This window comes from Mirounga angustirostris, unplaced genomic scaffold (assembly GCF_029215605.1).
Source record: "Mirounga angustirostris isolate CCGP_5_RB_7025 unplaced genomic scaffold, mMirAng1.0.hap1 SCAF_1, whole genome shotgun sequence".
NCBI classification, from domain to species: Eukaryota; Metazoa; Chordata; class Mammalia; order Carnivora; family Phocidae; genus Mirounga; species Mirounga angustirostris.
The window spans coordinates 199,390,418-199,405,687 of NW_026991709.1; the positions used below are offsets into that span (position 1 = coordinate 199,390,418).

General features: G+C 39.6%; 1 protein-coding gene across 6 annotated transcripts in view; it reads left to right on the forward strand.

Annotated features, from left to right (window-relative positions):
* SMARCC1 (SWI/SNF related, matrix associated, actin dependent regulator of chromatin subfamily c member 1) overlaps window positions 1–15,270 on the forward strand; it is a 181,074-nt gene that overhangs the window by 60,633 nt on the left and 105,171 nt on the right. For all 6 annotated transcript variants that reach the window (XM_064596765.1, XM_064596757.1, XM_064596758.1 and 3 more), the window contains exons 8-11: window positions 5,504–5,579; window positions 8,308–8,433; window positions 10,658–10,779; window positions 14,567–14,691. In XM_064596765.1, the coding sequence (XP_064452835.1) occupies window positions 5,504–5,579; window positions 8,308–8,433; window positions 10,658–10,779; window positions 14,567–14,691 (449 nt within the window). The remainder of the gene's footprint in view (window positions 1–5,503; window positions 5,580–8,307; window positions 8,434–10,657; window positions 10,780–14,566; window positions 14,692–15,270) is intronic.

Here is a 15,270-nt window from a genome sequence, read left to right on the forward strand (position 1 = left end):
AAGCAGGCTTCCTGCCGAGCAGGGAGCCCGATGTGGGACTCGATCCCAGGACCCTGGGATCATGACCTGAGCCGAAGGCAGACGCTTAACGACTGAGCCACCCAGGCGCCCACTCCTATCTACTTTTATTAACATTCTCATATTATTGGAAGCAAATACCACACATAACATTTTTTTTTTTAAAGATTTTATTTATTTATTCATAAGAGACAGAGAGGCAGAGGGAGAAGCAGGCTCCCCGCCGAGCAGGGACCCCGATGCGGGACTCGATCCCAGGACCCTGGGATCATGACCTGAGCCGAAGGCAGACGCTTAACCATCTGAGCCACCCAGGCACCCCCCCACACATAACATTTTAATGATAAATATTTCAATATGTATTTCTAAAAAATGCCTCATTTGTTAAAAAAAAAAGGGTAATATTGTCAAATCTAAAAAACAAAATGCCTTTATGTCATCTATTCAGTGTTGTCATATGTAATACATATGATTAATTTATAGATTGCTATTTGTTAGAAGTAGAATTCAGCCACATTTTGTGATTAATTGATATATTTCTTAACACATTTTTCAGTGTCTAGGTTCTCTCTCTGTCTTCCCTACCCACCTGACCACATGCATTGTATTATTTAAGAAACCAGGGTGTTTTTAAAACATTATTATTTAGGGCACCTGGGTGGCTCAGTTGGTTAAGCGACTGCCTTCGGGTCAGGTCATGATCCTGGAGTCCCGGGATCGAGTCCCGCATCGGGCTCCCTGCTCAGCAGGGGGTCTGCTTCTCTCTCTGACACTCCTCTCTCTCTGTCTCTTTCAATAAAATAAAATAAAAATAACAATAAAATCTTTTTAAAAAATAATAAAACATTATTATTTAAATGATAACATTCATGTCTTTTTGTTTTATAGGACACCCTATAGAGTTTACCACAATGTGGGTGGTGGTGTTGTTTTTTTTTTAAATGCCATCACTGTGGTGTATTTGAACATGTTTCTCCATTCTCTGTATTTTCTTTAAATTGGCAGTTGGATCTAGAGTTAATCAGAGTGTATTTCAGTTTATGGAGGGAATAGGACTATTGCATAGATGTGTGTTGTTCATCATCTAATGATGACCCATAATGTCTGGCTGTGTGCTCCTTTTTTTTTTTTAAGATTTTACTTATTTGAGAGTGAGCAAGAGAGAGAGAGCACAAGCAGGGGGAGAAGCAGACTCCCTGCTGAGCAAGGAGCCAAATACAGGGCTCAGTCCCAGGACTCCAGGATCATGACCTGAGCCAAAGGCAGATGCTTAACTGATTGAGCCCCCTAGGTGCCCCCGTGTGCTCTTTTTTAAAAAAAAAATTCTTTTATTTATTTATTTTTAAAGATTTATTTATTTATTTGAGAAAAAGAGTGAGAGAGAGAGAGCATGAGCAGAGGGAGAGGGAGAAGCAGGCTCCCCGCTGAGCAGGAAGCCTGATGCAGGACTTGATCCCAGGATCCTGGGATCATGACCTGAGCCGAAGACAAACACTTAACCGACTGAGCTACCCAGGCACCCCAGGATTTGTATTTTTTTTAAGATTTATTTATTTATTTGAGTGAGTGAGAGAGAGAAAAAGAGTGGGGGGAGGGACAAATGAGGAAAATCTCAAGCAGACTCCACACTGAGTATGGAGCCTGATGCAGGGCTCGATCCCATGACCTGAGCTGAAACCAAGAGTGATGCTTAACCAGCTATGCCACTCAGGCACTCCTGTAAAGATTTTTTTTTTCACTTTTAAAAATTTGAATTCAATTAATAAACATATACTGTATTTGTTTCTGAGGTAGAGGTCATTGGTTCATCAGTCTTATACAATACACTGTGCTCATTACATACGTGTCCTCATCAATGTCTATCACCTAGTTACCCCATCCTCCCACTTCCCTCCCCTCCAGTAACCCTCAGTTTATTTCCTGTGATTTAAGAGTCTTATGGTTTGGGGCGCCTGGGTGGCTCAGTTGGTTGAGCGACTGCCTTCGGGTCAGGTTATGATCCTGGAGTCCCGGGATCGAGTCCCGCATCGGGCTCCCTGCTCGGCAGGGAGTCTGCTTCTCCCTCTGACCCTCCCCACTCTCATGTGCTCTCTCTCATTCTCAAATAAATAAATAAAATCTTAAAAAAAAAAAAAGAGTCTTATGGTTTGTATCCCTCTCTAATTTCATCTTGTTTTATTTTTTTCCTCTCTTTCCCTATGATCCTCTGTTTTGTTTCTTAAATTCCACATGTAAGTGAGATCATACAATAATTGTCTTTCTCTGATTATTTCGCTTAGCATAATACCAAGATATTTTTTAAGGAAGGAAATATGTCTTTAGATATGTTCAGAATTTTAAGAGTATATGCACGGTTTTCATATGGGTTGAGTTAATTAGAACCAGATTGAATCAGCTTGCTGAACCATAATTGATGACTTTAAATGAACTAGCAGATTTTTAAATAATATTTAAATGAATCCTTCCTATAAAACATCTCTAGTCTTGAGGCTTCAAGTAGTCCTTGGCACTGTTAAGCAAACATTTCAATATTATGGGAAATCTTAAAGGAAATCAATTTGCCCTTTGAAACATTTAGATGGAAACTCAAATTTATGATGATTAGCTTCATAAGTATACAGTTGAAATAAATTCTATAATACAGTAAAAACATGTTAGCCTGTTTGTTAACCTTTTCTTTTTCTTTTTTTTTTTTTTAAAGATTTTATTTATTTATCTGAGAGAGAGAGAGAGAGCACATGAGAGGGGGGAGGGTCAGAGGGAGAAGCAGACTCCCTGCTAAGCAGAGAGCCCGACGTGGGACTCGATCCCGGGACTCCAGGATCATGACCCGAGCCGAAGGCAGTCGCTTAACCAACTGAGCCACCCAGGCGCCCGTTAACCTTTTCTTTATGTTTCAGATAAGATATAGTGGCTGGTTTGAGTCTTATCTTCTCAAGGCCTTGTTCACTTTCTTTATTAACTATATAACAGTCCCCCCACCCCCCTCATCTGTGAGGGCTTCATTTTAAAGACTCCCAGTGTATGCCTGAAACCATGGATAGTACTGAACCCTATATATACTATATTTTTTCCCTGTATATTCGTACCTGTGATAAAAGGTGATTTATAAATTAGGCACAGTAAGAGATGAACAGCAATAACTAATAATAAAATAGAAAAGTTGGAATGGTATAGTGTAAGAAAAGTTACATGAATGTGGTCTCTCTTTTCTTAAAATACCTTATTGTACTGTACTCACCCTTCTTGTGTTGACGTGGGATAATAAATGCCTGTGTGGTGACGAAGTGAGGTGAGTGGTGCAGGCACTGTGATGTTGCGTTAGGTTTCTTCAGTCAGAAGGAGGACCATCCGCTTTCAACCACGTTTGACTGCGGGTAACTGGAAGTGCAGGATGTAAAACCCGGGGTAAGGAGGGACTGTTGGAGTCTGTGCCCTCACTTCTACCTCTGTGACAGTTTGTATTCAAGACTTCTAGAGAATGTAAGGTTATCAGTTGCTAACTCACCATTGTTATCTTTATCTGTTATAATTAATAACTTGGCAAAGGATCTTTTTTTCTCCAGCTCATGTTTTAAGTGTTCCTAGAAAACTTACCAGAGTGCCATTAATAGACATATGGAGCTGTGCTTGTTCCGTATGCTTTTATTTATTTATTTATTCCCCCCCTTTTAAATTTATTATTATTTTTTTAAATGTTTTTATTATTATTGTTCCGTATGCTTTTTTTTTTTTAAAGATTTCATTTATTTATTTGAGAGAGAGAGAGAATGAGAGACAGAGAGCATGAGAGGGAGGAGGGTCAGAGGGACAAGCAGACTCCCTGCCGAGCAGGGAGCCCGATGCGGAACTCGATCCCGGGACGCCAGGATCATGACCTGAGCCGAAGGCAGTCGCTTAACCAACTGAGCCACCCAGGCGCCCTGTTCCGTATGCTTTTGAACTGACTTCTGAGTAGTGGCTTCAGGGAGCCGGTGCTGGTTACCATACTTGTATTTAATTTAGATATTCCTTGCTTTTACAGTAATTTATTGGCCAGTATAGTAGCGTTGACAGTTTCAATTTGGTAATTTTATGCTTACCTCAGAGTTGTAGGGGAGCAGGGGGAGTGATTCAAGAGAGAACCCTTGAGCAAACAGGTGTGAAGATATGAGGGGTGAGCCATATGATATCTGGGTAGCGAGAAGCCTCTGTAAAGGGTTTAAAGTGGCCACTGCCTGGCATTTTTAAAGAACACCATGAAAGCCCAGGTGGCTCAACTGAAACGTGAGTTGAGGGGAGAGTACTAGGAGATGGGGTCAGAGTGGCAGTCAGAGGACCAGGTCATGAGGCCTTGGCAATCCACCGTAAGGATTTTGGCTCTTTGAGTGAGGTGGGAGTTGTTGGAAGGTTTTGAGTAGTGGTAATGTGGACGGACTTGATTTTCTTTTTTTTTTTTTTTTTTAAGATTTTATTTATTTATTTGACAGAGACACAGCGAGAGAGGGAACACAAGCAGGGGGAGTGGGAGAAGGAGAAGCAGGCTCCCCGCAGAGCAGGGAGCCCGATGTGGGACACGATCCCAGGACCCTGGGATCATGACCTGAGCTGAAGGCAGTCGCTTAACCAACTGAGCCACCCAAGCGCCCTGGACTTGATTTTCTAAAGGATCACTTTGGTTGCTTGTGAAAAATGGACTCAGGGCTTTGGGCAGAAGTAGAAGGGTGAGAAGTAGATAGATTCTGGGCATATTTTGAAGATGGAATGAACTGTCGAAGTTGTTATTGGTTGGATTGTAGGATGTGATTGAGGGTGAAGTCAGGGATGTCTGCACGGATTTTGGCCAGAACAACTGGAAAAATGGAGTTGGCATTTACTAAGATGGGGATGATTGGCTAGGGCGTATTTTTGGGATCAGGAAGACATTGCATGCTGAATTTTGAGTGTGTTAGTTTTGAAAGCCTTCTTGAATATGTAAGGGAAAATGTGGATTTGGCAGTTGGATTCATGAGTCCAGCATTCAGAGAAGAGGGCAGATGCGTAGATATTTCAAGCCATAGGTCTGCATGAGATCAAGAGAATGAGTAGACAAGAAGAGGAGTGTTGCAAAACAAACTTGGACCTTCCAATGTTGAAGAGGTTTGGGAGAAGAGGAGAAACTGGCCATGCAGGATGGGGAAAGGCTGTGGCTAGAAGAACTAGCAGATGATAGTGCTGTCTTGGAGACCAGGTGAGGGAAATGCTTTGAGGAGAGAGCGATCTCATTAAAATTCTGTGAATTCTGTGCACTGAGACTTGAACTTTGGACTTAACAGTGTCAGGATCACTATAGACCTCTACAGAAGTGTTTTCTTGTCAGAGTGGCAGAGACAAAAGTGTGTGAAATATTGCTATTACTTGATGCTAAGAGTATTTCTAAAATACAGTTTCACCTTTTTATAAAAGGTCTTTTTAGTGAATGAATTTGGGTTCTAAGCTGTTTTTCCTTTTTTCATTTCCTTTGTAGCTATGATACTTGGGTCCATAGTAATGATGTTGATGCAGAAATTGAAGATCCACCAATTCCAGAAAAGCCATGGAAGGTGAGAGATCATTTTTTTAAAAAATCTATTCTTATATAACTTAATAGTTTTTCTCAGCTCTTTTTCACAACAGTGTTTCAAGGAAGTATAGAATGAGGATCTTCCTTTCTTGTCATCCTGTTAAGCTGTCCATGACCACAAAGAACTCATTATCTAGGTCTTAGCAGAAATGTTTACAGCGGAGTTTGAGGAGACCCCAGAGTCCAGTTACATTGTGCTTTGAGGTGGTTGAGAGAGGAGTGGAGGAGTGCATTTGAACCTTGGTAGTGTCATTTAGGAAGGCTGGAAGCCATGCCTGCATGGCTCTTACGATGAAACAGACTTATTTTATTAGTCATTTCTGTCACAATTGTAAGAGCCCATGTATCAACTCTTTTTTTTTTTTTTTTTTAAAGATTTTATTTATTTATTTGACAGAGAAAGACACAGCGAGAGAGGGAACACAAACGGGGAGTGGGAGAGGGAGAAGCAGACTCCCTGCCGAGCAGGGAGCCCGATGCGGGACTCGATCCAGGGACTCCAGGATCATGACCTGAGCCGAAGGCAGTCGCTTAACCAACTGAGCCACCCAGGCGCCCCAGAATACCATTGAATATCAGCTATTGATTCAAATGTCCTGTCTCTTTTGTTTCCTTTAATCTGAAACATTACCCAGTGCTTCCTTGTTGATGATGCTGATCACCCAGTTACGGTGTGTTCTGTTGGCTCCACTGTATAGTTCCTTTTTTTTTCCACTTGTAATTTATAAGCAATCTGTAAGAGATTCTTGTAGGCCATACAGATATCCTGCTTCTTATCAAAATACTCTCCATTGCCCAGATTTAGCATCTACTTGAAATTCTTGCCTGAACCAGTGTTTTCTTTGATGATTGCACAGGGATAATTTTCCATTCTAGCCCTCCCTCCACATTTACCAGTCGGCTTTCAGAGCCCTTCCTTTCCCCTCATTTACTTTTTTATTCATCTGTTACCAGTATGGGTTTATGGAGTTCTAATGTTTCAGTGGTCAGTAACTTACTACTTAATTATTTTGGTGCTGAAATTATTTCATATTTGTCTACACAGGGAAGGATTGTCTAGTCCCAAATTCCAGTGTACCATCTTTGAAAAATTCTGTTGGATAATAGGAATATGTAGGCTAGGTCTGTGGTTTCAGTATCTATATCTCCATCTATATCTATACAACATTCGGAGAACCCATCATTTTTAAAATTCTTACCCAGAAACATTAACAAAAAAAAGCAAGAGAAGTTACCATATAAAGGGCTTGGAAGAATCCTGAATCTGATTCTCACTTCTCCACTCCCCAACCTTGGCTATCCCTGAAAGGTCTCCACAGAGCACCTGTATACTCGACAGGGCGAGGTGATAGGTCTGATGATAGGTCTGTGTAAATGTCCTCTTTCATCATTCCATAGAATTTTGTTGAACGCATAAACATAGAGACATCCTTCATGCCTAGAGCAGTGACTAGGCCTATTGCTTTGAATGGCCTAATGCTGTTAAAATGTTTTTATCAGTGTTTTTCATCAGAATAAAGAAGACATGATTAGTGAAATAAGCCAAATGGAAAAACATAAATCCTGCATGATACTGCTTTTATATGGAATCTTTAAGAAAAAAAAAAACTCTAGAAATAAGAGAGTAGAGAAATGGTTGCCAGCAAAGAAGGGCAAGGGGGAGTAAAGTTGGTAAAAGGGCACAAACTTGCAGTTGGGATAAGAATTGTCTGACGATCTAATGTGAAACATGGTGACTAACGTTGATGACACTGTATTGTATAATTGGAATTTGCTAAGAGAACAGAACTTAAATATTCTCACACATAAAAAAGTTAAGTATGTACCGTGATGGATGTGCTAATTAACTAGATGGGGGGATCCTTTCGCAGTGTGTATGCATATCAAATCATCATGATGTATACGTTGAGTATCTTACAATTTTATTTTTCAGTTATACCTAAATAAAGCTGAAATGAAGACAGATGACATGATTATCAAATTAAGGGCCAGTTATTAAAACCTCAGTCTTTGCAAAACCAGTGATGCTTTCTTACTATATGCAGTAACATGGAATAAAAATTAGAAATGGTTAAGTTGCCATTCACAGGTCTTTAATATTCTCATGGTTGGGGTTTTTATTTTTATTTTTAGATTTTGTTTATATATTTGAGAGAGAGAGTGAGAGAGAAAGCACATGCACGCTCGAGAGAGCAAGCGGGGTGGGGGGAAGGGGGAAAGGACAAGCGGACTCTGCACTGAGCTCCGGAGCCTGACGCAGGGTTCGATTCCAGGACCCCGACTGAGAACATGACCTGAGCCAAAACCAAGAGTCTGAAGTTCAGCCAACTGAGCCACCTAGGCACCCTTACAATGTCATGTTTTTAAACTTTTATGCAATTGAGGCTTTGAGTTGAGAATAAGTCTGCTTCTTTAGTGTTGAATATTTTTATTTATTTTTTTTAAGATTTATTATTTATTTATTTGACGGAGAGAGACAGTGAGAGAGGGAACACAAGCAAGGGGAGTGGGAGAGAGGGAGAGGGAGAAGCAGGCTTCCCGCTGAGCAGGGAGCCCGGTGTAGGGCTCGATCCAGGACCCTGGGACCATGACCCGAGCCAAAGGCACACACTCAACGCTGAGCCACCCAGGCGCCCCAATGTTGAATACTTTAAAAACTGTAATGATTTACTATTTATATAGATACACACGCTTGAATGTGGTTTTAGGTTCATGCGAAATGGATTTTGGACACTGATGTTTTCAATGAATGGATGAATGAGGAGGATTATGAGGTGGACGAGAACAGGAAGCCCGTGAGCTTTCGTCAGCGAATTTCAACAAAGAATGAAGAGGTATTTGGTTTGGCACCATTTTTCTCCACTTGATGTTTCTTCTTTCTGGGCCTCACTGTTGTCAAATCTTCATTAATAAGCTGTGACATACAGTCCAAGGTGCATCGCTCGTCAGGTGTGTGCAAAAGTTAACCAAATGGTCATACGACCATCTCAGGAGCTGGCATTCCCAAAGAAGGGGCATGACGCTCTCAAAGGGTCATGGAGATGTAAAGTGGCATATGCAGTGTGGCAGCGGTGTAGCTGATTTCGTTTCCTAGGTCTGATTTTAATTTTGTGAACCCAATATTATTACAGGATAATGTAATTTAGTTGGTTTTTCAAGGGAGAACTAATTTTGTCTTCATATTCTTTAATAGCTTTGTTACTGTACCCACAGTAGTTAGTACATAGTATCGGCCTCAAAGATCTCAAAGGTAGAGTTCAGCCCTTTTTAAGGTGGGATGATGTGGCATTTATTACTCTTTAATCCTTTAAGAAGCCCAACTACCAAAAGTTTTTACCATGGTTCTTGAGAAGCCACAACCTGTGAGGTAGGTGTGTCACCCGGAGGAAGAGGAGTCTGAGAAGGCTTAGATGTATTGGTGTTGGCTGATGAATGCTTAAGTAAGATTCTCATTCCTCTTCACTGGGGACACATCAGGTTTTTGCTTTTTGTTTTGTATTGTAGATCTTTGAAAAATTTCTGAGACAGAAATACTTTTAATTGTTCACTTAGAATGTACCATTCTCTCATACCTGTTTTCAGCCCTGAGACTTTCTTACTAAAACTCTTGGGCTCACGATGTGTATTTTTTATTTTTAAGAAAAATATTTTAAAACTGGGTCTTGTTCATATTCTTTCTTTCTTTTTTCTTTTTTTTTTTTTTTAAAGATTTTATTTACTTATTTGACAGACAGACACAGCGAGAGAGGGAACACAAGCAGGGGGAGTGGGAGAGGGAGAAGCAGGCCTCCCGTAGAGCAGAGAGCCCGATGCGGGGCTCGATCCCAGGACCCTGGGATCATGACCTGAGCCGAAGGCAGACGCTTAACACTGAGCCACCTAGGTGCCCCTCATATCCTTTCATTTTTAATTGGTCCTTATTTGCTGTGGAATTTGACTTAAATTTTATTTTTTATTCAGCCTCCCCCCCCCCACCACACCCCATATGCTTAGATATTTGCTTTCCCTTAATGTGTTTCCAACCAATCTTTTTTGTCATTAGGAATAGTCTAATTTGTACAGCACATTATTAAAGAGGCCTGTCCGTAGCCATCTCTGTTCAGATTTAGATGGCCTATGTATTAATTTATTCACTTATTTTTCGCGTGATTCTATAAAAATGCATTTAATATCTCTTTTTAAAAGTTTAACTTCAGACTTACCATACAGTGTGGACAGTTTAGATTTTCTTTAAAACTTCTTGTGTAGGCCTGTAAGATGACTTAGATTCCAATTTGATGCTACTGAGCTTCTGAAAGGAAACAGAGTTGTAAGGAGTATGAAGATACCAGAGATGATGAATGTTTAATTAACGTTCTAATCTCTGATTTTTTTTGGCACCTCGGGTACAATACTTTGGATTGTCTTAGGTGTTAATTCTTTATTGTCTATTTTATTAAATCCATAATTATCATCTACAGGTTTACTTTCGTATTTTGATGTGTATCCTGCAACTGCTGAACTCATTAGCTCTGATAGTTGGTAGATTCCTTAGGGTTATCTATATATAAGATCATGCCATCTGCAAATAGGGGTATTTGTACTTCTGTTAGATTGACTTTTAAGTCATAAGTTGCAATCTTATTTAACATCTTTTGTGTCATAAAGTTTTCTCCTATTTTACTGACACGTCAGGACTAGTTTCTGATACACTTTCACAAGATCATTCAGCCATTGTTTGTATTTCATTAATTAAATAGCATATGTTTTGTATTTTCTAGTAGTTGTTGAAAATGCTTTTCCTCTCTGGAAGCAGAAGGTGAACAGGAACAGTTTTTAGCTGGGCAGGATTTGGGCATGTCTGTTTTGTAGCACAGTTTGAATACCTGTGGGATGGTTCTAATATTTCCATTGGTGGTACATCACCTGGAAGGTCAGAGAGTCTTGACTGCTGGTCGTTTAGGATGCTCTGAGTGGTATTGGTATTATCTTTGTGAAACTCATCTTTGGACAAGGGTTTGTAGAAACTGAGGAGTCAGAAAAGCTGGCTGATATTTATTTCCATTTACTTCTTCCTAGCCAGTCAGAAGTCCAGAGAGAAGAGATAGGAAAGCATCAGCTAATGCTCGAAAGAGGAAACATTCGCCTTCCCCTCCACCTCCTACACCCACAGAATCCCGGAAGAAGAGTGGAAAGAAAGGGTAAGAACTGCAGCATGATTCAGAGGCATTAAAACAAACTGCAGAGGGAATTCCAGATTTTTACGTTTATACTAGAAGTTTTGCTCAAAGGAAGTTGTCTTATTTTGACTTGGTAGATGTCTTTGCTCTGGTAGCTCATCTTGTCAGATGTTATCTGATGGCCATCTTCTGTTGTATTTATGCTAAGGCACCTTGCATTACAATCTTTTTTTAAATCGATATGTATAGTGAAATAATCACAATAAATCTGGTTAACATCCGGCACCACACATAGTTAATATTTTTTTCTTGTGATGAGAACTTTTAGGATCTACTCTCTTAACATCTTTCAAATGCACAGTACTGTGTTAACTGCAGACCCCATGCTGTATATTACACCTCTAGGGTTTATTTTATAACTGGAAGTTTATACCTTTCACCAACTTTCCCATTCTCCCCCACCCCCTACCTTTGGCAGCCACCAGTGTATTCCCTCAATCTGTGAATTTGTGTTTTTTGTTTTGTTTGTTTTTTAGATTCCACATATAAGAGAGATCATATGGTATTTATTTTTCTCTTAGTTATTCCTCCTAGCAAAATGGCCTCAAGGTCTATTCATGTTGTCCCAAGTAGCAGAATTTCCTTTTTAATGGCTAAATAATCTTCCATCACACACACACACACACACACACACTCTCTCTCTCTCTCTCTCTCTCTCTCTCTCTCGTGCGCGCGCGCGCGCACATACACACACACACATCACATTTAACTTTGTATTCCACATAAACATACTGTGAAATCTAATCTGTACTTAAAATATAGCCACTCCAATTCCATGATCAAATTCTGAGAGAAACTATTTTTCTCTCTCTGGCCTAGCCATGGGAAGGGGATGAATATTTGCCTTCTGGATTAGAGCTTTGGCTCACAGCTTAGTGAGAGTAGAAACCATGTTCAGAAACTTAAAACTGAAACAGATCTTTGAAGTATCATAAGCGTCTTTATCTTAAGAGATAGAGATTGAGGTTCAGGATAGGGAAGTAACTTTTCCAAGGTCACATAGAGATTTTTCCTTAGAGTCAAGATTCAAAGCTGGACTCTCGGCTTCCTGTTACTGTATCCTTTCAACTAAGTTCCGTCACCTTCACCAAGGTCTGAGGGTGGAATATTTGGCTCTTTGTCTTTCTTTTCCTCTTCCCCTATTTTTCCTTCCCCTTCATCTCCTTTGTAAGATGGCCATCTGATGTTGTATTTATATCAAGGCACCCTGAATACAGTCTTTTCTGTATCTAATTATATGTTGAGCAGTGTGGCTGGTAAGGAATTTAAGAAATTATATTTGCCATAGTTAGTGTCTCTTTCTCTGATTTTACCACCTGTCCCATTTGTGATCAGAGTGACTCATAGAGGAAAGGAACCTATGTCTGTTTCATGTTGAGCAGAGTGCCTTGTTCAGGGCATCACATTTGTACTTTAGTGAATCTTGCTTGAGTGGGGTTCCTGGTTTCTTTTGAGTAAGTTGTTGTGGGGATCAAGTGAGACTTTAGAGCCCCTGTGCAGTGTCTGGCCTGAAGTAGGTACTTAATAGATGGTAGATAATACTTAACATTTATTATTGTATATTAAGTAGATACTTAATTTCTGGCTTGCTTAGCTTGTCTCACTCAAAATTTTTTTAATTTAATTTCAAAGAGGTTAAGTTTAGTCTTATAAAATGACAGATGCAAAATTTATTCTTTTCATGCAACCGGAAATTTGTTAAATTTCTGGCAGTTGACTGGACTATAAAGATCTACTTGTTATCTTCCCTTCATTAGCTTCCTTTTATTGACTTTTTCCTATAGCCAAATTAGCATTTTTTTATGCCCAGAACATGCCTTGAATCATGTTATTTCTTTTTAAAAATTTTTTAATTAACATATAATGTATTTTGTTTCAGGGGTATAGGTCTGTGATTCATCAGAACCATGTTATTTCTTGAAGGGTAGGGTTATCTGAAGCATTGTTAACCGTGTATAGAAGCTGTTAGGGAAGTTAAAAAATTCTTAGTTTTATAAATAATATTAATGAGCCAGTCATAGTCATAAAAGGATGTTGTTATTTTGTCAAGTCACATGTATTATGATAGAAAAAACCACAAAAATAGATTTTTCTTTAGCAATTAGTGAGAGTAACCTTATTTCTTAAATCTCTAATCTGAGTCTTATGCTTGATATGCAGGGAATTGAGGGCTTCCCTGATGTCCCTGTGAAGAAAGCCATACAGCTTTTCCAAGTGTTCCTGGGCCTGAAATCGATGTACGCTTCTTCCCACTTAGGGGCTGAGATGCAGTGCCAGGACACTAGTAGTCCCCCCAAAAAAGACGTGATGTCTAGGAGGCTCACAGTGATGGTACTGAGCCTCTACTCTGAGTATAAAACCCACCAAATGGAGTTTCCCAAAGTAGATGTATGCGTGTCCTTCAACTGAATACAGCTGTCTCCTTCTTTTTTTTTTTTTTTAAAGATTTTATTTATTCACTTGAGACACAGAGATAGAGAGAGAGAGAGAGCATGAGCAGTGGGAGAGGCAGAGGGAGAGGGAGAAGCAGACTCCTGGCTGAGCCAGGAGCCCGATGTGGGGCTCGATCCCAGGACCCTGGGATCATGACCTGAGGTGAAGGCAGATGCTTAACCATCTGAGCGACCCAGGCGCCCTGAATACAGCTGTCTTCTAATGAGCGGTCATTCAAGTTTTGTGTTGTTTCCTTTAGTGAAAAGACATTGATATCTGTTTTCCTGACTCTTGTTTTATTGACCTTCCCTTATTTTGTCTCCCTAACACCTTTAGGTTCACAGGCTTTTGAAAAATTGTCATGCAGTTTTTATTAAAAATTTAAAAAATATTTTTACCTATATACCTGATTCTAACCTATGCCAGTGTGTGGTCTGTCATGAAGAGAGCTCTGCTCATGCTCTCTGCAGTGTGAGGACGCGGGCTGGCCCACTGTATATTTCCATCAGCTCTTTCTCCACTCCTCACTTGTTTGTGTTGCTCATTCCGTCTCAGAACAGGTTGTCTCTTTTCTTATGCCTCCACTCATTATCCTGAAACATTGCCTGTCCTGAAACATTGTGAATTGTTACAGTTCCAAGATTGAGCTTAACTGTCACTTTCGATCTTGATTATGTCTTGTTTTCTTGGTACCCTTACTCGTTTCTGGTACACATCATGTTATATGAAGTAGTTGATAATTTCTATCCTGTATCCCCTGTAATTCTTCAAGGTAAGAAGTCTTTCCATTCTTGTTTGAACCCTAATCTGCTTTCTGGAATGTGTTAGTTTTAAAAATAAAGAAAGGGCGATGGCAGTTTTTACACACACACACACACACACACACAAATTAGTACTATCCTAAGTGATTTTACTTTGCAGTTTGATATTTGGATGATACAAAGAACCAGGAAAATACGGTTGTACATATCTTTGAGAAAATTTCTTATGTAAGTGATTGTTTATGTGAGATAAAATATGTACCATATTTCCTTAGCAGGTGTTCTTTTATTACATAATTTAAGCCCCCTTTAGGATACTGTCTGTGATTTGTATAGTAGAATTTCTGGGGCCATTTCTTCCTCCCAATAACCTTTACTTTCCTTCTGGCTGGTTAGATGTAACTTGGGAATGTACCTAATTTGTTTGGTTTCTATTTGTCTTTTTAAAGAGATTCTGAGCATAGATTCTAACAATGAGGATAAAGCCTCTGAAATTGTCTGCTATGAGTAGCTATAGTCAGCCTTTTTATATTTATATGCATTGTATGTTTTAGCCAAGCTAGTCTTTATGGGAAGCGCAGAAGTCAGAAAGAGGAAGATGAGCAAGAAGATCTTACCAAGGACATGGAAGACCCAACACCGGTACCCAACATAGAGGAAGTGGTGCTTCCAAAAAATGGTTTGTATTCTTTTGCCTAGACTATGAGAGTATTAGATGTGATTTAATCACTCTGTAGCAATGCCATGGGATGAATCATTTCTTGCTCTGTGCCCCCAGTTCCCAACTTTCAAGGTGCAAATGTTTCTTCCCTTTCCCAATCTTTTGGTGTACTTCTGCTACTTACTGAGAAAAACACCGTGACCAAAAAGTTCTCTAATGGGGCGCCTAGCTGGATCATTTGGTCAAGCAGGTGACTCTTGATCTCACGGTTGTGATTTAAGCCCCACAGGGGCATAGAGCCTACTCAAAAAAAAAAAAAAGAAAGAAAGAAAAATTCTCTAAATTGAGCAATGCTTTGAAATAAATGGTTTTTAAATTCCATTAGAATCAATATACAGATGAGAAGGTGGCGTATTATCTATGATATTTTAACCTATTTAAATAAGTTATTGGGAGAATGTTAGACCCTTTTAACTATATTTGTGGATTTGTCTATTTTTTTCCTTGATTCCTGTGAATATTTTTTCTTTTAAGTATTTTTATTCATGTACTTTGAAGCTCTGCTATTTAAGGGCATATACACTTAGGATCATCATG